The following is a 24366-nucleotide window of genomic DNA, read 5'->3' on the forward strand; positions in this document are numbered from 1 at the left end:
CTAAATGAGATGAATGAGTGAATATATCAGTCTAAATGGGATGAGTGAGTGAATATATCAGTCTAAATGGGATGAGTGAGTGAATATATCAGTCTAAATGGGATGAATGAGTGAATATATCAGTCTAAATGGGATGAATGAGTGAATATATCAGTCTAAATGGGATGAGTGAGTGAATATATCAGTCTAAATGGGATGAGTGAGTGAATATATCAGTCTAAATGGGATGAATGAGTGAATATATCAGTCTAAATGGGATGAGTGAGTGAATATATCAGTCTAAATGGGATGAGTGAGTGAGTGAATATATCAGTCTAAATGAGATGAATGAGTGAATATATCAGTCTAAATGGGATGAGTGAGTGAATATATCAGTCTAAATGGGATGAGTGAGTGAATATATCAGTCTAAATGGGATGAGTGAGTGAGTGAATATATCAGTCTAAATGAGATGAATGAGTGAATATATCAGTCTAAATGGGATGAATGAGTGAATATATCAGTCTAAATGGGATGAATGAGTGAATATATCAGTCTAAATGGGATGAATGAGTGAATATATCAGTCTAAATGGGATGAGTGAGTGAGTGAATATATCAGTCTAAATGAGATGAATGAGTGAATATATTAGTCTAAATGGGATGAATGAGTGAATATATCAGTCTAAATGGGATGAATGAGTGAATATATCAGTCTAAATGGGATGAATGAGTGAATATATCAGTCTAAATGGGATGAATGAGTGAATATATCAGTCTAAATGGGATGAATGAGTGAATATATCAGTCTAAATGGGATGAATGAGTGAGTGAATATATCAGTCTAAATGAGATGAATGAGTGAATATATCAGTCTAAATGGGATGAATGAGTGAATATATCAGTCTAAATGGGATGAATGAGTGAATATATCAGTCTAAATGGGATGAGTGAGTGAATATATCAGTCTAAATGGGATGAGTGAGTGAGTGAATATATCAGTCTAAATGAGATGAATGAGTGAATATATCAGTCTAAGTGGGATGAATGAGTGAATATATCAGTCTAAATGGGATGAATGAGTGAATATATCAGTCTAAATGGGATGAATGAGTGAATATATCAGTCTAAATGGGATGATTGAGTGAGTGAATATATCAGTCTAAATGAGATGAATGAGTGAATATATCAGTCTAAATGGGATGAATGAGTGAATATATCAGTCTAAATGGGATGAATGAGTGAATATATCAGTCTAAATGGGATGAATGAGTGAATATATCAGTCTAAATGGGATGAATGAGTGAATATATCAGTCTAAATGGGATGAGTGAGTGAATATATCAGTCTAAATGGGATGAGTGAGTGAGTGAATATATCAGTCTAAATGAGATGAATGAGTGAATATATCAGTCTAAATGGGATGAATGAGTGAATATATCAGTCTAAATGGGATGAATGAGTGAATATATCAGTCTAAATGGGATGAATGAGTGAATATATCAGTCTAAATGGGATGAATGAGTGAATATATCAGTCTAAATGGGATGAATGAGTGAATACATCAGTCTAAATGGGATGAATGAGTGAATATATCAGTCTAAATGGGATGAATGAGTGAATATATCAGTCTAAATGGGATGAATGAGTGAATATATCAGTCTAAATGGGATGAATGAGTGAATATATCAGTCTAAATGGGATGAATGAGTGAATATATCAGTCTAAATGGGATGAATGAGTGAATATATCAGTCTAAATGGGATGAGAGTGAATATATCAGTCTAAATGGGATGAATGAGTGAATATATCAGTCTAAATGGGATGAATGAGTGAATATATCAGTCTAAATGGGATGAATGAGTGAATACATCAGTCTAAATGGGATGAAAGAGTGAATATATCAGTCTAAATGGGATGAGTGAGTGAATATATCAGTCTAAATGGGATGAATGAGTGAGAAATCAAAAGGTTTGCAGATCATGTGGAAAAAAACGAATATTTTCTCTGCGAACACAGGACATGCAAGACTTGTGTGTGTGTATTAAAGAACAAGGTTGTTGAGCTCACTTGTTGCGTTGGTATCACAGCCTCTCTCATCAGATTGATCCGAACAGTCGACAGTTCCGTCACACACTTGCTGTTGAGGGATACAGCCGTAGGAGTATGTACACTTGAAATGGTCCGGAGCGCACACCAAACCACCTGCAACAATTGAGAAACATAGGACGCTGTGACAAATACCTCGGCTATCATCAGTGCTTGTGACATCGTGGGACTACAGAAAAGGGCTGGGATTTTGTATGGATGAGTGAGTGAGTGAGTTGGGTTGAACGCCGCTTTTAACAGTATTCCAGTTATATCACGGCGTGTCAGCTAATGTGAGAGGAGAGCCCGAAGTGATGCAGGTCTCAGACGTTTACCACTTCGGTGAAACCCACGAGCACGGGTATGGTGCTGACAAACCTAGAAACATAATCGGGGCAAACCGGGATTCGAACCCACAATCATAGGTTTCTGGCGTGCCCAAGGGACGCAACTCTGCACAGCGAATCGCAGCGCCTTAGACGACTGGGCCACCTGTGCCCCTGGATTTTGTATGGAGCTAGGATATTGTTTTAGCTGCTGATGCAAAACTAGATATATTTTTAATTATCCCTATGTTATTGGTTTTCAGACGCTTAGGAAACATTCATTGTGTTCTCTCTAATCACATGAACAACTGTAAAACATTTCATTCATATTTAAAAGACATTCTCTTGAGAAGAAGCCATAATCAGAGTATTTATAATGTCTGTGTAATGCTATACCCCCGTTACAGCACAAGTAGTCACCATAAACATGGCCGTCAGAAAAAGTATGTTGTCCGAAAACCTATGATCCGACAATATATGAGCCTAAATTTTTTTTTCCAATTTCAAATAAAACCCATCTTGCAACTATGTATTTTATGTGCCAGACAGTTTCTTTCTTTCCACAAGTCTTAAGCACAGCGGTCCCGTTAACCGGTGATTACCAGTTTTTTACCGGCAAAATTAAGCTTGGACCGGTAATTCATGTGACTGCCAGTCCCTGTGGACCGGCAAATAAAGTACCTTATAAATCTTTGTTGTTGAACAAAACATCGGTGATATTCATACAAGTACATTTTTCAAACAAAGTCAGCTTGTCTGTTACCATCAGGGTTTCCCCATGTCTATTTCAAGGTGAAATATTCATTTGTACCGACTTTGTCTCGAAATATTAAAAAAGAAGAAGAGAAACTTGTGACTGAAGTTTTGGTGAATGATGTATAGATCTAACTAGGTTACTTCAGACATGACATATTTGCACTGAACATGAAGTTGAAAGAATTAAAACCCAATGAATTTTCATATGTTTTTTTATATTTGTTAAAAGTTGTGACTGACAAAATTTAGCGGGGACTGATAATTTTTCGAGTTGCCAGTCCACAAGGACTGGCAGTTTCAAAAGCCAGCAGGAACACTGTAAGCATAACTGCTTTTCAAGCACTTTCTGGACTATTTATTACTGGGGGTGAAATAATCTCGATCCGAATGTTACGACGCGTACACTTGAGCAGACTCATGAATATTAATTAGACCGTTCACAACGTTGACAGATCGTTATTATAACAGAAACAAACGTATGTTTTCCATGTATATCTAAAATGATATTATTTGTTATTAATTGTCCGGTGAATTAAACAATTTAAATTGAAACAATTCATAATTCATCATATTATGAATACGTAACAACTTGTAATTTGTGTGTAAAAAGTCGTACTAAAACACGCTGTTTGAAGGGGGCGTGGCATAAATGAAAATGTCCGATTGGGATTTTAAATTTTCCGGACCCCTGGGTGAAACGATACATCAGTGCACCAGTACATCGCAAGTTTTCGTGTGACAATATCATACACGATACATTTTTATCGTATCGATACAAGAGGATACTCTTGCTAAAAAAAATAACTTTCTACTTTTTGAATGACCCCTGGTGTTTTTATCAGTCAGATATAGGAAAATGTGTTGTAATTAGCATTTCAAGTTTACTAAAAATAGTCAATATGTATCTACAGCTAGCTTTTCCTTTTGAATCTTATTTGAAATTGCTATAATCAAGAAGTTACTATGCGATTTGACGTAAATATGTAATGTGATACGTATCATATCATGACTTATGTATCGTGATATGTGTCATATCGTGACCTATGTATTGTGAAACGTATATCGTGACTTATGTATCCTGATAAATGTCATATCGTGACCTATGTATTGTGATACGTATCATATCATGACTTATGTATCGTGATATGTGTCATATCGTGACCTATGTATTGTGAAACGTATCATATCATGACTTATGTATCGTGATATGTGTCATATCGTGACCTATGTATTGTGAAACGTATCATATCATGACTTATGTATCGTGATATGTGTCATATCGTGACCTATGTATTGTGATACGTATCGTATCATGACCTATGTATCGTGATAGTATCATATCATGACCTATGTATCGTGATACGCATCGTATCGTGAACTATGTATTGTCATACGTATCGTATTGTGACCTATGTTTTGTGATATGTATCGTATTGTGACCTTGTGTCGTTTCACACCTATTTAGTACTGGGACAGTTAAGGTCCATTGCAATCTCATTAAAATCAGATCTTAGTTCTCGCTGCCGCTAAACAAAGATCCGAGGACATCCCATTGCGGGTCACGTCAGACTGACCTTGCGCGAACTTTGACCGACCAATGGAATGACCAATCAGAAGGCAGCTTTCTCATGCTTTACGGCACAATTTTCAAATTGGCAAAACCTGAACAAAAAACATTCTGGAACGGCTAATAGATGGTCTAGATTGTAAGGATTCAGTCATTAAACCCATAACTATTGTTCGGAATACCCCATGTTAAAGTTTTCGAGATTGCATGATTAGAAATCACATTTCGACTGTCACTTTCATAATCTGGTAAGCGATTCACTGATTGGTCAGATGAAAGGTCGTTCTGACGTGACTCCTAACAGAATGTCTTCAGATCTTAGCGGTAGCGAGAACTAAGATCTGATTTTAATGAGATTGTCTCCATTGTACGGGGGATGGTCCTGGAGTGTGGTGCAGTGCATTTGTTCCTCTAAGCTGCTGTGCTGGTAACATTGAACTCAAGTGTCCAGTTGGTTCAGCATACTCACTGCAGTTTTTCTCATCCTCCCCGCCCTGGCAGTCGTTCATTCCGTCACACACCCACGAGTTCCTGATGCAGTTAGGTGGTAAGGTAGACGCGTAGCAAAGGAACTCTGTGGGGCCACACGTCGACTCTGAAACACAAAGCAATGAGAATGATAACAACACACCGCCATTGGCTCGCTGTGAGGTGAGGTGAGGTGAGGTGAGGTGAGGTGAGGTGAGGTGAGGTGAGGTGAGGTGAGGTGAGGTGAGGTAAAATGGGGTATAACATCGCGTCCAAGATTATTGCACTTATATAGCCATGTGCATGCACGTGTATGTGTGTGGGTGGGTGTGGCTGCTTCTACTAGTCCGGACTGATGCCGATTTACGCTGCTAGCCCACTGAGATACCATGCCGCAGTTTAACATGAATACCCCACTCAGACGCAGTATACTGACTCCGAGCCGACCAGTCCTAGTTTTAGCCCCTTAATGCCGAGTGCCAGACAGGGTAACAACAAGTACCATCTTTTAACATCTTTTGGTATGATGCGGCCGGGGATAGAACCCCGGACCTTCTGCTCCCCAGGCGGACGCTCTACCACTAGACCTTTGAGGCGGTTGACTGGCTGTGATATAAAATGCCATGGTACAGTCTGGTTTAAATCTGAGTCGGACCTGACAAGGTGTAAAGTAGGATCAAAAAAGCAAAAGCAACAAAACCTTTCCCAAAATCAAAACGAGCCGCCGCTAAAGGCACAATTCAGATTATGTTTTTACCCTTCCATCACAGAGCTCGATTATTGCTGAGTGCTGTAGGGACCAAATTTACCCCCAAGGTACACGACACCCAGGTACCTGACCCCCATTACCAAACCCCACCCCGGTATCCACTGTAGGTCTCGAGAGTTGGGTACAAAATGGCCAATTGGGAATTGTTTTACCAGAACCCTGGCAAGAACTATTTAGATTATAAAACAATCTCACGATGTATACTGAAGCTCTCTGAAGATTTATCTTTACTCTTTACTCAAACAAGTCAGAGTGAGTGAGTATAGTTTTATGTCGCTGTCGCTTTTAGCAATATTCCAGCAATATCACGGTGGGGACACCAGCAATTGGCTTCACACATTGTACCCATGTGGGGAATCGAACCCGGGTCTTTGTCTAACGTGTTAACCACTAGGCTACCCCACCGCCCCCAAACAAGTCAGAAGGAATGCTTACATTAGCAACTTGTAGTTTAATTATGGGGTCATACTGTTATTGACATTAAACAACATATCACGTGACTAACGGGACTGGGTAGTCATGTGGGTATCCAAGTCCTACTCAGGACCCACTCGACCCAAGTTACCCGTCAAAACCCTATAATTTGTGATTAAAGAAAAAATATAAGATAGCTACATGATTAATCACAAAGAACAATGAAGAAAAAAGCGTGGTTTATTTCCCGATAAAAGATTGTTCTGTCATGATGTTATTTCTGGAGATTCAAATATGGGCTCGCAATTTCATGATATCATATATTGGACCATGTTATTTTATTAGATGAAAGTATCTAGTGGGGTTCACAGAAAAATGCGAAGGCCGAACAATCGCATCAAAAGTGGGAGAGATATGACAGTATGGGGAGAAAGGCTTAGATAATTGGCGTAAAAGTTATAAGAATATGCAGGAAAGACCAAATTTACCCCCCTATTCATAATATGGACTTGTCCAACATTGCCGAGGTTGGATTCTATTTCATTAGGTAAATACGGGAAAATATTTGTAAAGCTTGTACATTTAATCATCATCCTTAGGGGCTGAACATAATATTGATATCTCATATATGCAATAATTTGGTTGGTTGGTTTGTTGTGTAACGCTGCACTCAGCAATAATCCAGCTATATGACGGCGGTCTGTAAAATAATCCAGTCTGGACCAGACAATCCTGTGATTGATATCATGAGCATCGATCCACGCCATTGGGACCGATGACATGTATCAACTAAGTCAGCGAGCCTGACCACCCTATCCCATTAGTCCAGGGTTCGAAATTAACGCTCGCCCGTTAGCCCCTGGCTAGAGTATTTCCTACAGGGCTAAGAACATCCGCAGAACGCTAGCCCGGGTGGCTAACTAACCTTAAAGCAGTGTTGGCTAAAGAGCGCCTTTTTGCGTCTTGGACGCACAAAAATAAATTTGAACGCACCTGCGTGACATGTGTGGGTCTCATGGACGCAGTGACTGGGGATATATTAATTTCGTATCGAATTGACACTGTTATCGTAAATCAAAAACGTACGTCTTTGCGTAAAGGTATTTGTAGCCAAACAAGACAGCGAAGCATGTTGATTAACACTTCCTTTTGCTAAAACAAACCAGTTTCATTATTCTCTCCCTTTTTATGACAAATATCCAAACCGGTTTCTTGACCTATATCTATTGTCGGTTTTGCATGTATTTATTTTCGGTATGGTCCGTAGCTTTGCTTCAGCCAATCAGGTGCCACATATTAAGCAAGTCGGATATAGTCGTAATTAATTTAGCTTGCAGATTGGTCGAAAATATCCTGACCTTGTGTCAAACTAAAAATAGCCAGGCACATCAAGGGTATACTTCAGAACGTGGTAACAGTGACCCACGAAATCGAGCGCCGTGTAGGATAATACGCTATGTTATCGCGGTAGTTAATTTATAATGGATCGTAGTTGGGCACGCTTACAAACTTATTAAATATGCGATTCACAAAATGTTTGTTGTTCATTGGATTGATTGATGCTTATTTTCTTTACCGAGTTCGGTAAACAAAGTAAAGAACCTGTCATTGGTGAATCTTACCGCAGGAAGTAAGGCTGTGTGGATTATATGGTATATCACTTCCTGTTTTGAATTCTGCATACGACCAAGGTTTGGTCAAGGGACTTCGTTTGAACAAATGGGTTCTTTTTCTAATCAATTTTGAATGGAGGAAGGGGTAATTCCACTTCAAAAACATCCCAGAAACTATCATAAAAAAGTTAACGTGTGTACAAGTAGCCGTGACATACCGCAACGAGTCCTGTATTCGATCATGCGATGGAATATATCGTGCTTATATTTGCATAAGTAAACAGTCGACAGGTTGTGTGGATTACGAGATTTATCAAAACCGTGATACTGTATATGATAAAGAATGAATGCGAACACTTGAATGTACAATGATGTAAGCATTGTTTTTATTTAGCGGACTCTGAATATTTAGTTATTCTACAACAGACTTATCAAGCTGATAATAATTCAGTCTCTTGTGAGTTATATTAAGAATTGCAAAACACATTTTTCCAGGACTGTTATTGGTGTAACTGACATGTTTAAACATTTATAGCACCTGAAACATGTTGACTAGATTTATCAAGGAAATGCTGGATCCTGAACATACTCTTACTAAACAAACGTTCGATATGCCAATTATATTTTCTGACTCATTGATCATTGTCACAGTTACAACATGAACTCAATACTCAGTACAGTAGCATCAGAACAGCCATTGAACTTAACTGAATCCATAACTTCAAATCATTGGTAGATCTCGGTACAAACATTCACAAATGTCTGTCACAATGACCCCTTACCAATGGCTGACCCGTGTACTGCCTTTTCATATACGAAGTTAGATATTAACATGGATAATTTTGTCTTATAATATTCATTAATATCAAATGTCCCTTTCAAGAAATTGTTTGTCCCTTAATGTAAACCTCTTGGTTATGAGAGCAGGATGTGCCCTGATGTGAACCTTTCTCTCACTTTGCCTGTTTGTTGATATTTTGCAGTTGCGAAAAGATTTCTTATTTTTCACAACCACTGTGTTCTGTTGTTAATGTTATGTTATAATGCTATAAATTGTTTACTGTTCATCTTATTGTGTTTGTACAAGTTCAGTACCTGTCTCAAAAACCTCATGAACTCACAAGAAGTTGAACTTTATTAAACTTAATAGTTATGAAGACATGATTTTCAGACTTTGTTATCTGTTGTGTAGTCTAGGCTAACTGATCTTCTTCAGGGCTAGTAAAGTTCAGCTGCAGTTAGCCCTGTGGACTTGATCACTTTTTCAGTTAATTTCTAACCCTGTTAGTCGCCTTTTACGACAAGCATAGTCACCTTTTACAGCAAGCATGGGTTGCTGAAGACCTAAATATACGACTCATGATCATTGTTTGTCTGCTCCCTGGTTTATGCTCCCTCCTGCGTTTTATTGTACAATAAAGGAACTCACCACAGCTGATTTCATCGCTGCCATCCCAGCAGTCGGTCTTGTTGTCACAGCGCTGCCATGTGTTGATGCACTGGCCACTGTTACATGTCCACTGATAGGTGTTGCAGGTGCCTGGCCTTGGCGAGGTCGTCGTGCTGACTCGGTCCCCTGCCATCATCAAACATGCTCTCAGTTACAGTCAGTGAGTGAGTGAGTTGGGTTAAACGCCGCTTTTAACAGTAGTCCAGTACTAAGCTCATGGCGTGTCAGCTTAATGTGGGAGGAAAGCCCGAATGAGTGAGTGCGTGAGTGAGTGAGTGAGTGCGTGAGTGAGTGAGTGGGTGGGTGGGTGGGTGAGTGAGTGGGTGGGTGGGTGGGTGGGTGAGTAAGTGAGTGAGTGAGTGAGTGAGTGAGAGTGAGTTGGGTTTGACGCCGCTTTTAACAGTATTCCAGTTATATCATGGCGTGTCAGTTTAATGTAAGAGGAAAGCCTGAGTGAGTGAGTGAGTTGGGTTTGACACCGCTTTAAACAGTATTCCAGTTATATCATGGTGTGTCAGTTTAATGTAAGAGGAAAGCCTGAGTGAGTGAGTGAGTTGGGTTTGACGCCGCTTTTAACAGTATTCCAGTTATATCACGGCGTGTCAGCTTAATGTGGGAGGAAAGCCCGAGTGAGGGAATGAGTGAGTGATTGAGTGAGTTGGGTTTAACGCCGCTTTTAACAATATTCCAGTTATATCACGACGTGTCAGCTTAATGTGGGAGGAAATCCCGAAGTGATGCAGGTCTCAGACGTTTACCACTTCGGTGAAACCCACAAGTACGGGTATGGTGCTGACAAACCTAGAAATATAATCGGGGCAAACCGGGATTCGAACCCACTATCATAGGTTTCTGGCGTGCCCAAGGGACACAACTCTGCACAGTTAATCAAGGCACCTTAGACGACTGGGCCACCCCGCCCCCTAGCTCCCTAACTCAGTCACAGCTTATGGTCAGTCAGATAAACGGGTTCACCATTTGATATTCCCATTGCCATCGTGGCCATACTGCATTTAATGCATTAGGAAAAATTTTCTATCATCATCCTTGCAAGTTTCAACAAGAAAAAGTCAGAGTATTGAATTGGTATGTATGGTCAAAGTCTGTGTCTATATTAGGCCCAGAGACTGCAGCAATTGTTAATTCTAAAATGTGAATGGAAAAATTTCCCTTTTCATGTAAACATAGTTACTGTATTCGATGTAATAAGCGCCCCGCTCAAATAAGCGCCCGGCGATATTTGCTAATGTACTGTCTAGTGAACCATCCCAATAAGCATCCCTTCCGATTGATCAATGTACACAAGACTTATTTATTCGTGTTGAATACGCACTCATGTGTTATATGCACCCTTAATTATGGGCAATTAAATTCTGGAAAATATATCTATCGTGCATAATAGGCATAGACTTTTCTTTTGTATCATTTAGGCCATGATGGAAGGATGGACAGACACTTCATGGCGGGGGTATAATGATAATTCCTAATGTTCCTGCCAAGGGCACTTGGTGTAGGATCCTAGATACACCCACCCGAGGCTGACCAGTCCACCAACTAACACTCACCACAATCCACTTCGTCCGAGTTGTCTCCGCAGTCGTTGAAGCCGTCACATCGGGACCCATGCCAGATGCAGAATTTGTTGTTGCATCGGAACTGCCACACATGGCACGACGGTGGGACTGTCGTGGGTCTCGTAACTGGGACACTGGTCGTGCTTACTGCAAACAGGACAGGTAGATCAATGTTAAAAATAACATGGTATCAGAGTCATGGCATGGTTAAAATAAGTTCCTGCTTCCTGAAGGGCAGACTTAAGCCCCTATCTCACATACACGATTTAAGAAATTGCAAACACGATTTAAGAAAAGTTGCAAAATCGTGTTGATTCATGCTCGACCTTGTGGTTTATGCAAATTTCTTTCTGAACACGAAACTCATACGACCGTCATAAGATATTCATATGATACACACGATTTAACCTCATTTAACATGACCCCAATATGTCGTATGAAAGACGTATGAAAGTCATGTTGAATCGTGTTAAAACGTATGAAGGTCGTATGAGTTTCTTCCTACGCTCCCCAACACGACTGAACACACTGAACATGATCTTCATACAACTGAACACGATCTTCATGCGACTGAACACGACTGTCATACGACAGCTCGGCTGAAATCGTGTTATAAATTTTTGCAATGATTTAAGCCGTGCTGTGACGTCCATACGACCGCACGCGACCGACATTATACATTAAATCGTGTTCATTCGTGTTCAGATTCGTGAATGTGAGATAGGGGCTTTACAAAGAAAATTTCGTAAAATGCCAATGGACAATGAAGGTTCCAAATTGTAATGGCATGGTTAAAATAAGTTCCTGGTTCCTGAAAGGCAGACTAAGTATTCCAGTGTGTCAGTTTGATAGAGGAGAAAAGCCCAAAGTGACGCAGGTCTCTCAGACGTTTACCACTTTGGTTTACCTTACAAGGACGGGTATGGTGCTGGCCAACCTAGAAACATAAGGGGGGCAAAGCAGGATTCAAAACCCGTGATCACAGGTTTCTGGTGTGCCCAAGGGACGCAACTCCGAACAGCGAATTGCGACTTCTCAGAAAACTGGGCCACAAAAGCCCACTCATAACATAAGAGGACAGATTTGAAGTTATAACATTTGGTTTGTTGGTTGTTTAACGCTGGCAGTCTGTTAATAATCGAGAACCAAACAATCCAGTGATCCACACAATTGGAATTGATGACTTGCACCAACCAAGTCAGCGAGCCTGACCACCTGATCCCATTAGTTGTCTATGACAATAAGCATAGTCGCCTTTTACGACAAGCATGGGTTGCTGAGGACTATTCTACTCCGGATCTTCACGGGTTCTTAATGTTTAAGACAAACAAAGAGGGCAGAAAAGTTAAATCTAAGCAAATATATAGAGCATATTCCATGTGTCTCATGAAATATCATGTTTCTCGCATCGAGTGGGGGGGGGGGGGGGGGGGGGGGGGAGAGAAGAGGAGATATTTTGACGAGTGAAAATATCACCTTTTCCCCCCGTCAAGATATTTCATGAGACACATGGCACATCCTATTTATTATATACTTTTTGTGCAGTTGAGTGAGTTTGTTTTGCGCTGCTTTTAGCAATATTCCAGCAATATCACGGCGGGGGACACCAGAAATGGGCTTCACACATTGTACCCATGTCAGAAATCGAACCCGGGTCTTTGGCGTGACGAGCGAACGCTTTAACCACTAGGCTACCCGACTGCCCCTTGTGCAGTTGAACAATTTTAACTTAAACTAGTTCATTACAAATGAAAAACCTTGAAACGTAAATTCTCCCTTCCTAACACACAGGACAGTTCACCACCCCTTGTATTTGAGACTTAAAAAGTAGTTTGCAAAATCATCAAAAATTTAAACAAAAGTATAAATAAAAAATTAAGGGTAACGATAATTCTTTATCATACATTTGATATGATTATATACAAAATCAACTTTAACAAAAAATATTCTGGAATACTAGGAGACCTCAGAGAAGTGAAAGAATACACGCAAGTAAAGTAGCAAAAATGGCCCTTCACGGAACGAACAGCCTTGATTGACGAGTTAAATGAGAGATTTACAGTTTATAACAAAACATTTTCGAGAGAAGAATAAACGGCTAGAAGTGGATATTTTATAACTCCATAAATGACCTTCTTTCAATATTTTGCCTTGTCAATGTGGAACTAACGTAAAAAAAGAACATCAACAATTGTGTACAGGCTAGTCATACCACAAAGGGAGACAATAAAAGGGGAAGTAACTCTTGTATGACAATAGTTCTGTCAAAGTGATGCGTTCACTGTTATCAAAATATCACTTTCCTCAACTTCAGAAAACTCAGTCTTTCACGCTGAAGTATACGATTAATTCAAAAGACCCTTATACATAATTAATTATCAGAGTTCAAAATGAGTTATTTCTCTGCTTGAGTTATCCCCCTTACAGAACTATCTTTATTACTTGCCCGTGAAGAGATCACCCGTTTAATAAACATACAGCTGTATTACACATAAAACGCGTGCTCATGTACCCTCGGAACACGTTTCACGAACAAATATTGAAAGCTCTCAACATCCCTTGGCTTATTCAACGACATTGCGGGTGGAGTTGATAGATCTTATGCACACTTGATGACCCCAGCAACTCCTGTTGCTAGGCTGACGTCACATGGCATTGTTTCGCCAATGGATCTTGCAACAAAATTCCTCAAATTACGTCATTGGGTATTGTGACATTCTTGTAAACTTTGAGGTGCAAGGCCCGTTCCACAAGGCGATCGTACTGTAGCGCAACGACAGTCGTTAGTCTAAGTCAAAGTATGTGAGTTGCGATAGTCTTAGCCCTACGATAATTTTGTGAATTCTAAAGGTGGACCATTGTATGGTATTAAATTCATACATTTCAACTTTTGACGTGTTTGAAGTATTATTCTGTTAAACTCAGTTGGACTATGCCATGGATTGTTTAGGTGTCAGCCTATTCATACTCAACAGTATAATTCTAAAAACGTTATAAATGACAAGTAATAAATAAAATACTAAACTCGCTCCCGTGTGAAACCAATTTTATGAAACTCGTGAATAATTGTGGTATCTGACTTGCTTTCGCTCGTCAGATACCAGAACTATTCACTCGTTTCATAAAATTGGTATTACACGGGAGCTCGTTTAGTATTCTATCTGTATCTGTATGCAAATAGTAGCAGTCTTACCTGTGCAGTGGTCTTCATCACTCCCATCAGAGCAGTCCTTCTCGCCATCACAAAGCCAGGTGAGGAAGACGCACTGGTCGCCCGAGGCACACGGGTGGCGCCAGGGTGGGCAGGTCTTATTGGTGCAGTTCTGTTCATCAGTGTGGTCCAAGCAGTCGAACACCCCGTTACAGAAGGCCTGTTGGCTGATGCACTCGCCACTGCTGCACTTTTTCTCCCACGGCTGACACGGAGCTGGAAGTCAAGTCTCACAGTCAGACAGAACATATCAAGGGAGCAAGTTTTGTTTGTTTGTTGTTCAACGCTGCTCTGACACGGAGCTGGCTGGAAGGCAAGTCTCACAGTCAGGACAGAACATATCAAGGGAGCAAGTTTTGTTTGTTTGTTGTTCAACGCTGCTCTGACACGGAGCTGGAAGTCAAGTCTCACAGTCAGACAGAACATATCAAGGGGAGCAAGTTTTGTTTGTTTGTTGTTCAACGCTGCTCTGACACGGAGCTGGAAGTCAAGTCTCACAGTCAGACAGAACATATCAAGGGAGCAAGTTTTGTTTGTTTGTTGTTCAACGCTGCTCTGACACGGAGCTGGAAGGCAAGTCTCACAGTCAGACAGAACATATCAAGGGAGCAAGTTTTGTTTGTTTGTTGTTCAATGCTGCTCTGACACGGAGCTGGAAGGCAAGTCTCACAGTCAGACAGCACATATCAAGGGAGCAAGTTGTGTTTGTTTGTTGTTTATCGCTGCTCTGACACGGAGCTGGAAGTCCCAGTCTCATGGTCAGACAGCACATATCAAGGGAGCAAGTTTTGTTTGTTTGTTGTTTAACTCTGCTCTGACACGGAGCTGGAAGTCAAGTCTCACGGTCAGGACAGCACATATCAAGGGAGCAAGTTTGTATGTTTGTTGTTTAACTCTGCACTGACACCGAGCTAGATTGATTGATTGATTTGTAGTTTAACCGCTGCACTCAGCAATATTCCAGCTATGTGACGGCGGTCTGTAAATAATCGAGTCTGGACCAGACTATCATGAGCATTGATCCACGCAATTGGGATCGATGACATGCATCAACCAAGTCAGCAAGCCCTGACCACCCAATCCCATTAGTCGCCTCTTAGCATAGTCACCTTTTACGACAAGCATGGGTTGCTGAAGACCTATTCTACCCCAGAATCTTCACAGGTCTGACACGGAGCTAGAAGTCAAGTCCCACAGTCAGACAGCACATATCAAGGGAGCAAGTTTTGTTTGTTTGTTGTTTAACGGCGGCCAACCAGACAGACAGACAGACAGGCATGCGTGCGTGTGTGTGTGTCAAAACATAGGACTCACAAGACCTCCAAATATTCAAAATACTATAGCAAGGATCCCTATTTTGCAAAAGCTTAATTGATATAATTTCGTCCACCTTACAAATTGTTTTGTTTGTTGTTTTAACGCCAGTCTCAGCAATATTTCAGATGTATGACTATGGATTGTAAATAATCGAGTCTGGTCCAGACAATCCAGTGATATTGACATCATGAGCATCGATCTACACAAACTGAGATAACATGCATCAACCAAGTCAGCGAGCCTGACCACCCGATCCCGTTAGTCGCCTCTTAGCATAGTCACCTTTTACGACAAGCATGGGTTGCTGAAGAGGTAGCCTGCCTCAAAATCAGACAATGGTATAAACATGTTTTACAAAAATCTGAACGCTGACTCTCCCATACCAAGTTTAAAATGTTACATGGACATACACACATTTTTTCTATAATCGTGAATGTGACCTTGACCTCTGATGACATTTGCCAACATGGACTTACACACATTTTTCTATATCGTGACTGTGACCTTGACCTCTGATGACATTTGCCAACATGGACTTACACAAATTTTTCTATATCGTGATTGTGACCTTGACCTCTGATGACATTTGCCAACATAGACTTACATACATTTTTCTATATCGTGATTTTGACCCTTGACCTCTGATGACATTTGCCAACATGGACATACACACATTTTTCTATATCGTGATTGTGACCTTGACGTCTGATGACATTTGCCAACATGGACATACACACATTTTTCTATATCGTGTATTGTGACCTTGACCTCTGATGACATTTGCCAACATGGACATACATTCATTTTTCTATATCGTGATTGTGACCTTGACCTTTGATGACATTTGCCAACATGGACATACATTCATTTTTCTATATCGTGATTGTGACCTTGACCTCTGATGACATTTGCCAACATGGACATACATTTTTCTATATCGTGATTGTGACCTTGACCTTTGATGACATTTGCCAACTTGGACATACATTTTTCTATATCGTGATTGTGACCTTGACCTTTGATGACATTTGCCAACATGGACATACATTCATTTTTCTATATCGTGATTGTGACCTTGACCTTTGATGATATTTGCCAACATGGACATACAGTGATCGCTCGCTATAACGCTACCAATGGGGTCCAAATAATTGGTGGGCGTTATAGACGATGAGCCGTTTAACCGAGGCCGAGGCGCGCGCTCGGAAAATCTCAAATCATCAATATGTGTTTATCTCATGTCACATCAAAATAGTATATATTTTTATGGACCTAGATCTACCTGTAATATCATTCATTTATTAAATCTGTCACATTTCACAATGTCTGAAATACGTATTCCATTTCAATTTATCATTTTTAATCGATAAATTAAAAAATTATTCACTATTTCCCGCGATGTTATTGAAAATAAAATTCTCGGACACACATTTCGACAACGGGTCCACATCAAAGAGCAAAATAAAGACGTTTTAAACAAATCTTTAAATATATTATACAAAGTGATAAATAAAATCAACAAAAATATATCTAAAAGTAATCAAACTTACATCTAAGTTATTATTTCCATCGTTTCGTGCGATCGCGTGTAATGTAAGTCAAATGACATCTGGGCTTTCGTCGCCTTGAATTCTCGGCTCGGACACAATGTTTAATGCAAAAATATATGCATGAAAAATCTTTGTCACAGCTCGTAACCTAGTACGATACATTCGCAAAGTTCCATATTTTTAATATATATCGTGATTTCCTGCTTAAAAATGTTCAGATTAACACGATTTAACAAAAAATCTTTCGCCCAACTTCTGAAATTTATCAAACACGAGCTTGGTATCACAGCTATAATTTGATTGGCTGCCTGAGGTCACGTGCTCAAAATTGACCAATCACGAAACTTGTAGTAGATTTCGGCAAGAAAGCGTCATTAGAAACAAATTTTATTTAACCCAATGAAATTGCTTGTTATAACTACGGAAAAAAACCAGGCGATGTTACGAAAGCGCGATTACGAAATGAATGACCGCCGTGTTGTGACAGCAACTACATGTGTGTGACAGTGTCGCCTCAAATTGGATTGCCCACTAATTAAGAATATAAACTTCGCTTGTGGTTCTCTTTTATTGCATGCATGCGCTTCTAAGATCAAAGGTCCGATAGTGTGAAAAGTTAACTAGTTGAACAATCGTATTTCCGGGACTTGCCACGGATGTTTTCAAACAGATTATTAGAACTCCATTCAGCGATAAACGGTTGATTATGCAATGAGAAGCGTTATGTGCAAATGAACAACGAACAACAATACAATTATGTCTGTGTAAAACTATCAGTAATAAAAGTGTACATAAACTTTGGGAGCCATGCGTTACCGCGCGTAGTAACCGAAGTAGCGCTTTATCGAAGAGCGCAATAGCGAGCGATCACTGTACACACATTTTTCTATATCGTGATGTGACCTTGACCTTTGATGACATTTGCCAACATTGGACATACATTCATTTTTCTATATCGTGATTGTGACCTTGACCTCTGATGACATCTTGCCAACATGGACATACATTTTTCTATATCGTGATTGTGACCTTGACCTTTGATGACATTTGCCAACATGGACATACATTTTTCTATATCGTGATTGTGACCTTGACCTTTGATGACATTTGCCAACATGGACATACATTCATTTTTCTATATCGTGATTGTGACCTTGACCTCTGATGACATTTGCCAACATGGACATACATCGTTATAGTGACCTTCACCTCTCATGACATTTGCCAACATGGACATACACACATTTTTCTAAATCATGATTCTGACCTTGACCTCTGATGACATTTGCCAACATGGACATACATTCATTTTTCTATATCGTGATTGTGACCTTTACCTCTGATGACATTTGCAAACATGGACATATACATTTTTCTAAATCATGATTGTGACCTTGAACTTTGATGACATTTGCCAAAAGACATGACAGTCCATGGAAGATAATCTATGTGTAGTATGGATCCATTAGAAAAATTACCGAGGGCAGCAGGCAAGTTTTTAACCCGCTTTAGCAATATTCCAGCAAAATCACAGCAGGGGACACCAGAAATGGGCTTCACACATTGTACCCGTGTGGGGAATTGAACCCGGGTCTTTGGTGTAATGAGCATCGTTCCAACCACTAGGCTTCCCCACTGCCCCAGCACTGCTTGAGGTGAGGTGAAATTGGGTTTAACGTCGCGTCCAAGATTATTGCACTTATATAGCGACATGCATGCACGTGTGTGGCTGCTTGTACTAGTCCAATTAATAGTGCTAGCCCACTGAGATACCATGCTGCAGTTTAACATGAATACCCCACTCAGACACAGTATACTGACTCCGAGCCGACCAGTCCGTGGTTTAGCCCCTTAATGCCGAGAGCAAGACAGGGTAACAAAAAGTACCATCTTTGAACGTCTTTTGGTATGAAGCGGCCCGGGGATTGAACCCTGAACCTTCCGCTCTCCGGGCGGACGCTCTACCACTAGACCACCAAGGCGGTCCAGCAGTTCTTGAAATCTCCAAAGTATATGTATACTGACCGACTGCAGTACAGTTGACTTCATCTGAGTTGTCGTGGCAGTCGTTGTCGTTGTCACACACCCACGTCTTGCTGATGCAGCGTCTGTTGTGACATTGGAACTGGCTGGCATTGCAGTTGGTCTGTTCTGAAAGAGTGACAGTTGGACATGCAGGCAATTTCAGAATCATCCCTCCCTCCTTCCCACCATTGCTCCCTCCATTTCCATTATCATTAACCCTTTGTGAGGTAACAGTACTAGGTGAGTAAGATCTCTAACACTCTCTCCCTCCCTCTTGACTCCCTACTCCCCCCCTCTCCTTCTCCTACCCACCCACACCCCTCCCTCCTCACTTCAACTTCCCTCTACCCACTCCCTCCTCTTCTCCCAACCCTCTCCCTCCCTCCTCACTTCAACTTTCCCTCTCCCCACTCCCTCCTCTTCTCCCACCCACCCCACTCCCTCCCTCCTCACTTCAACTTCCCTCTCCCCACTCCCTCCTCTCTCCTACCCACCCTCTCCCTCCCTCCTCACTTCAACTTTCCCTCTCCCCACACCCTCCTCTTCTCCCACCCACTCCCTCCCTCATCACTCAACTTCCCCTCTCCCCCACAACCCTCCTCTTCACCCACCCTCTTCCTCCCTCCTCACTTCAACTTTCCCTCTCCCCACTCCCTCCTCATCTCCCACCACCCTCTCCCTCAACACTTCAACTTCCCACTCCCCCACTACCATCCTCTTCTCCCACCCTCTTCCTCCCTCCTCACTTCAACTTCCCTCACCCCCACTCCCTCCTCTTCTCCCCACCCACCCTCTCCCTCCCAACTCCCTCCTCACTTCAACTTTCCCTCTCCCCCCACTCCCTCCTCTCTCCTACCCACCCACTCCCTCCCTCCTCACTTCAACTTTCCCTCTCCCCACTCCCTCCACTTCTCCCACCCACTCCCTCCCTCATCACTTCAACTTCCCCTCACCCCCACCCACCTCCCCCCCACCAACTTCCCTCCACCACTCCCCTCCTCTCACCAACCCACCCTCTCCCTCCCTCCTCACTTCAACTTTCCCTCAACCCACTCCCTCCTCTTCTCCTACCCACCCCTCTCCCTCCCTCCACACTCAACTTTCCCTCACCCCACTCCCTCCTCTTCACCCACCCACTCCCCCCTCATCACTTCAACTTCCCTCTCCCCACTCCCTCCTCTTCTCCTACCCACCCTCTCCCTCCCTCCTCACTTCAACTTCCCTCTACCCACCTCCCTCCTCTCTCCTACCCACCCTCTCCCTCCCTCCTCACTCAACTTCCCTCAACCCAACTCCCCCCCTCTTCTCCCACCCACTACCTACCTCTAACTTCAACTTCCCTCTCCCCACTCCCTCCTCTTCTCCTACCCACCCACTCCCTCCCTCCTCACTTCAACTTCCCTCTACCCACTCCCTCCTCTTCTCCCACCCACCACTCCCTCCCTCCTCACTTCAACTTTCCCTCTCCCCACTCCCTCCTCTTCTCCTACCCACCCTCTCCCTCCCTCCTCACTTCAACTTCCCTCTCCCCACTCCCTCCTCTTCTCCCACCCACTCCCTCCCTCATCACTTCAACTTCCCTCTCCCCACTCCCTCCTCTTCTCCCACCCACCCACTCCCTCCCTCCTCACTTCAACTTTCCCTCTACCCACTCCCTCCTCTTCTCCCCCACCCACCCACTCCCCTCCCCTCCTCACTTCAACTTCCCTCTCCCCACTCCCTCCTCTTCTCCCACCCACACCCCCCCACTCCCCACCTCCCCTCCCACCCACTCCCTCCCTCCTCACTTCAACTTTCCCTCTCCCCACTCCCTCCTCTTCTCCCACCCACCACTCCCTCCCACCTCACTTCAACTTTCCCTCTCCCCACTCCCTCCTCTTCTCCCACCCACCCCCTCCCTCCCTCCTCACTTCAACTTCCCTTCCCCACTCCTCCTCTCTCCACCCACCCTCTCCCTCCCTCCTCACTTCAACTTCCCTCTCCCCACTCCCTCCTCTTCTCCCCACCCACCCCACTCCCACCCTCCCTCACTTCAACTTTCCCTTACCCCACTCCCCTCCTCTTCTCCCACCCACCCACTCCCTCCCTCCTCACTTCAACTTTCCCTTCCCCACTCCCTCCCTCTCTCCAACCCACCCTCCCCTCCCCCTCCCTCCTCACTTCAACTTCCCTCTCCCCACTCCCTCCTCTTCACCACCCACCCACACCCTCTCCCTCCCACCTCACTTCAACTTCCCCTCTCCCCCACTCCCTCCTCTTCTCCCACCCACACCCTCCCCTCCCTCCTCACTTCAACTTTCCCTCTCCCCACTCCCTCCTCTTCTCCTACCCACCCTCTCCCTCCCACCTCCCTCACTTCAACTTCCCTCTCCCCACCTCCCCTCCTCTCTCCCACCCACCCACACCCCTCCCTCCTCACTTCAACTTCCCTCTCCCCACTCCCTCCTCTTCTCCCACCCACTCCCTCCCTCCTCACTTCAACTTCCCACTCCCCACCACTCCCTCCTCTCTCCCACCCACCCTCTCCCTCCCACCCTCACTTCAACTTTCCCTCTCCCCACACCCTCCTCTTCTCCCACCACCCTCTCCCTCCCTCCTCACATCAACTTCCCTCTCCCCACTCCCTCCTCTTCTCCCACCCACTCCCTCCCTCCTCACTTCAACTTTCCCTCTCCCCACTCCCCTCCACTTCTCCCACCCACCCACTCCCTCCCTCCTCACTTCAACTTCCCTCTCCCCACTCCCTCCTCTTCTCCCACCCACCCCTCCCTCCCTCACACACTTCAACTTTCCCTCTCCCCACTCCCTCCTCTTCTCCCACCCACACCCTCCCCCTCCACTCACTTCAACTTCCCTCTCCCCACTCCCTCCTCTTCTCCTACCCACCCCTCCCTCCCACTCACTTCAACTTTCCCTCTCCCCACTCCCTCCTCTTCTCCCACCCCACTCCCTCCCTCATCACATCAACTTCCCTCACCCCACTCCCTCCTCTTCTCCCACCACACCTCCCCTCCCTCCTCACTTCAACTTTCCCTCTCCCCACTCCCTCCTCTTCTCCCACCCACCCACACCCTCCCTCCTCACTTCAACTTTCCCTCTCCCCACTCCCTCCTCTCTCCTCCCACCCACTCCCTCCCTCCTCACTTCAACTTTCCCTCTCCCCACTCCCCTCCTCTTCTCCCACCCCCACTCCCTCCCTCCTCACTTCAACTTTCCCTCTACCCCACTCCCTCCTCTTCTCCCACCCACCCACTCCCTCCCTCCTCACTTCAACTTTCCCTCTCCCCACTCCCTCCTCTCCACCACCCACCCACACCCTCCCTCCACACTTCAACTTCCCTCACCCCACTCCCTCCTCTCTCCCACCCACACCCACTCCCTCCCTCCTCACTTCAACTTCCCTCTCCCCACTCCCTCCTCTCTCCCACCCCACTCCCTCCCTCCTCACTTCAACTTTCCCTCTCCCACTCCCTCCTCTTCTCCCACCCACACCCTCCCTCCTCACTTCAACTTTCCCACTCCCCACTCCCTCCTCTTCTCCCACCCACCCCTCCCTCCCACCTCACTTCAACTTCCCTCTCCCCACACCCCCTCTCACCCACCCACCCCCCCCCTCACTCAACTCCCCCTCCACCCACACCCACCCACACTCCCACCCACACCCACCCCCTCCTCACTCAACTTCCCCTCCCCACTCCCACCACTTCTCCCACCCACCCTCACCCTCCCACCTCACTTCAACTTCCCACACCCCACACCCTCCTCATCTCCCACCCTCTCCCTCCCTCCTCACTCAACTTCCCTCTACCCCACTCCCTCCTCTTCTCCCACCCAACCCCACCCTCCCCCACCTCACTTCAACTTCCTTCCCCACTCCCACCCTCTCCCACCCACCACCCACCCACCCCCACCACACTTCAACTTCCCTCCCCCACACCCACCTCTTCACCCACCCACCCCACTCCCTCCCTCCTCACTCAACTTCCCTTCCCCCACTCCCACCACTACTCCTACCCACCCACCCCACCCTCCACCCTCCTCACTTCAACTTTCCCCTCTCCCAACTCCCACCTCCTCTCCAACCCACCCACCACACCCTCCCCTCCTCACATCAACTTCCCCTCACCCCCACACCCCCTCCTCTTCACCCACCCACCCACACCCTCCCCTCCTCACATCAACTTCCCTCTCCCCACTCCCTCCTCTCCCTACCCACCCTCTCCCTCCCCCCCCTCCACACTTCAACTTCCCACATCCCCACAACCCTCCCACAACTCCCACCCACCCACACCCTCCCTCCTCACATCAACTTCCCTCTCCCCACACCCTCCTCAACTCCCACCCACACCTCTCCCACCCCTCCTCACTTCAACATTCCCCACTCCCCACACCCCACCTCTCTCCCACCCACCCTCTCCCTCCCTCCTCACTTCAACTTTCCCTCTCCCCACACCCACCTCTCACCAACCCACCCACCCCTCCCACCTCACTTCAACTTCCCTCTCCCCACTCCCCTCCTCTTCTCCCACCACCCACCTCCCACCCTCCTCACTTCAACTTCCCTCACCCCACTCCCTCCTCTCTCCCACCCACACCCCTCCCTCCTCACTTCAACCTTCCCTCCCCACACCCACCTCTTCTCCCACCCACTCCCCCTCCCTCCTCACTTCAACTTCCCTCTCCCCACTCCCTCCTCTTCTCCCACCCACTCCCCTCCCTCCCCTCACTTCAACTTCCCTCTCCCCACTCCCTCCACTTCTCCCACCCACTCCCTCCCTCCTCACTTCAACTTCCCTCTCCCACTCCCTCCTCTCTCCTCCCACCCACCTCCCTCCCACCTCACTTCAACTTTCCCTCTCCCCACTCCCTCCTCTTCTCCCACCCACTCCCTCCCTCCTCACTTCAACTTTCCCTCTCCCCACTCCCCCCTCTTCTCCCACCCACCCCCTCCCTCCCACACTTCAACTTCCCTCTCCCCACTCCCCTCCTCTTCTCCCACCCACCCACTCCCTCCCTCCTCACTTCAACTTCCCTCTCACCCCACTCCCCCACCTCTCTCCACCCACCACCCCCCTCCTCACTCAACCTCCCTCTCCCACCCACCTCTCTCCCACCCACCCTCCCACCTCCTCACTTCAACTTTCCCTCTCCCCACTCCCCTCCACTCTCCCACCCACCCACTCCCTCCCTCCCACTTCAACCTTCCCTCTCCCCACTCCCTCCTCTTCTCCAACCCACTCCCTCCCTCCTCACTTCAACT

At 44.8% G+C, this 24366-nt stretch overlaps 1 protein-coding gene across 1 annotated transcript in view; it reads right to left on the reverse strand.

Annotated features, from left to right (window-relative positions):
* LOC139458392 (sortilin-related receptor-like) overlaps nucleotides 1-24366 on the reverse strand; it is a 99110-nt gene that overhangs the window by 35726 nt on the left and 39018 nt on the right. Inside the window, exons 23-28 of the mRNA XM_071239810.1 lie at nucleotides 19107-19232; nucleotides 14197-14430; nucleotides 10995-11150; nucleotides 9409-9555; nucleotides 5185-5310; nucleotides 2049-2183 (exon numbers count right to left, since the gene is read on the reverse strand). Coding sequence (XP_071095911.1) covers nucleotides 2049-2183; nucleotides 5185-5310; nucleotides 9409-9555; nucleotides 10995-11150; nucleotides 14197-14430; nucleotides 19107-19232 — 924 coding nt within the window. The remainder of the gene's footprint in view (nucleotides 1-2048; nucleotides 2184-5184; nucleotides 5311-9408; nucleotides 9556-10994; nucleotides 11151-14196; nucleotides 14431-19106; nucleotides 19233-24366) is intronic.

Source organism: Haliotis cracherodii, unplaced genomic scaffold (assembly GCF_022045235.1).
Source record: "Haliotis cracherodii isolate W230 unplaced genomic scaffold, xgHalCrac1.p SCAF_12, whole genome shotgun sequence".
NCBI lineage: Eukaryota > Metazoa > Mollusca > Gastropoda > Lepetellida > Haliotidae > Haliotis > Haliotis cracherodii.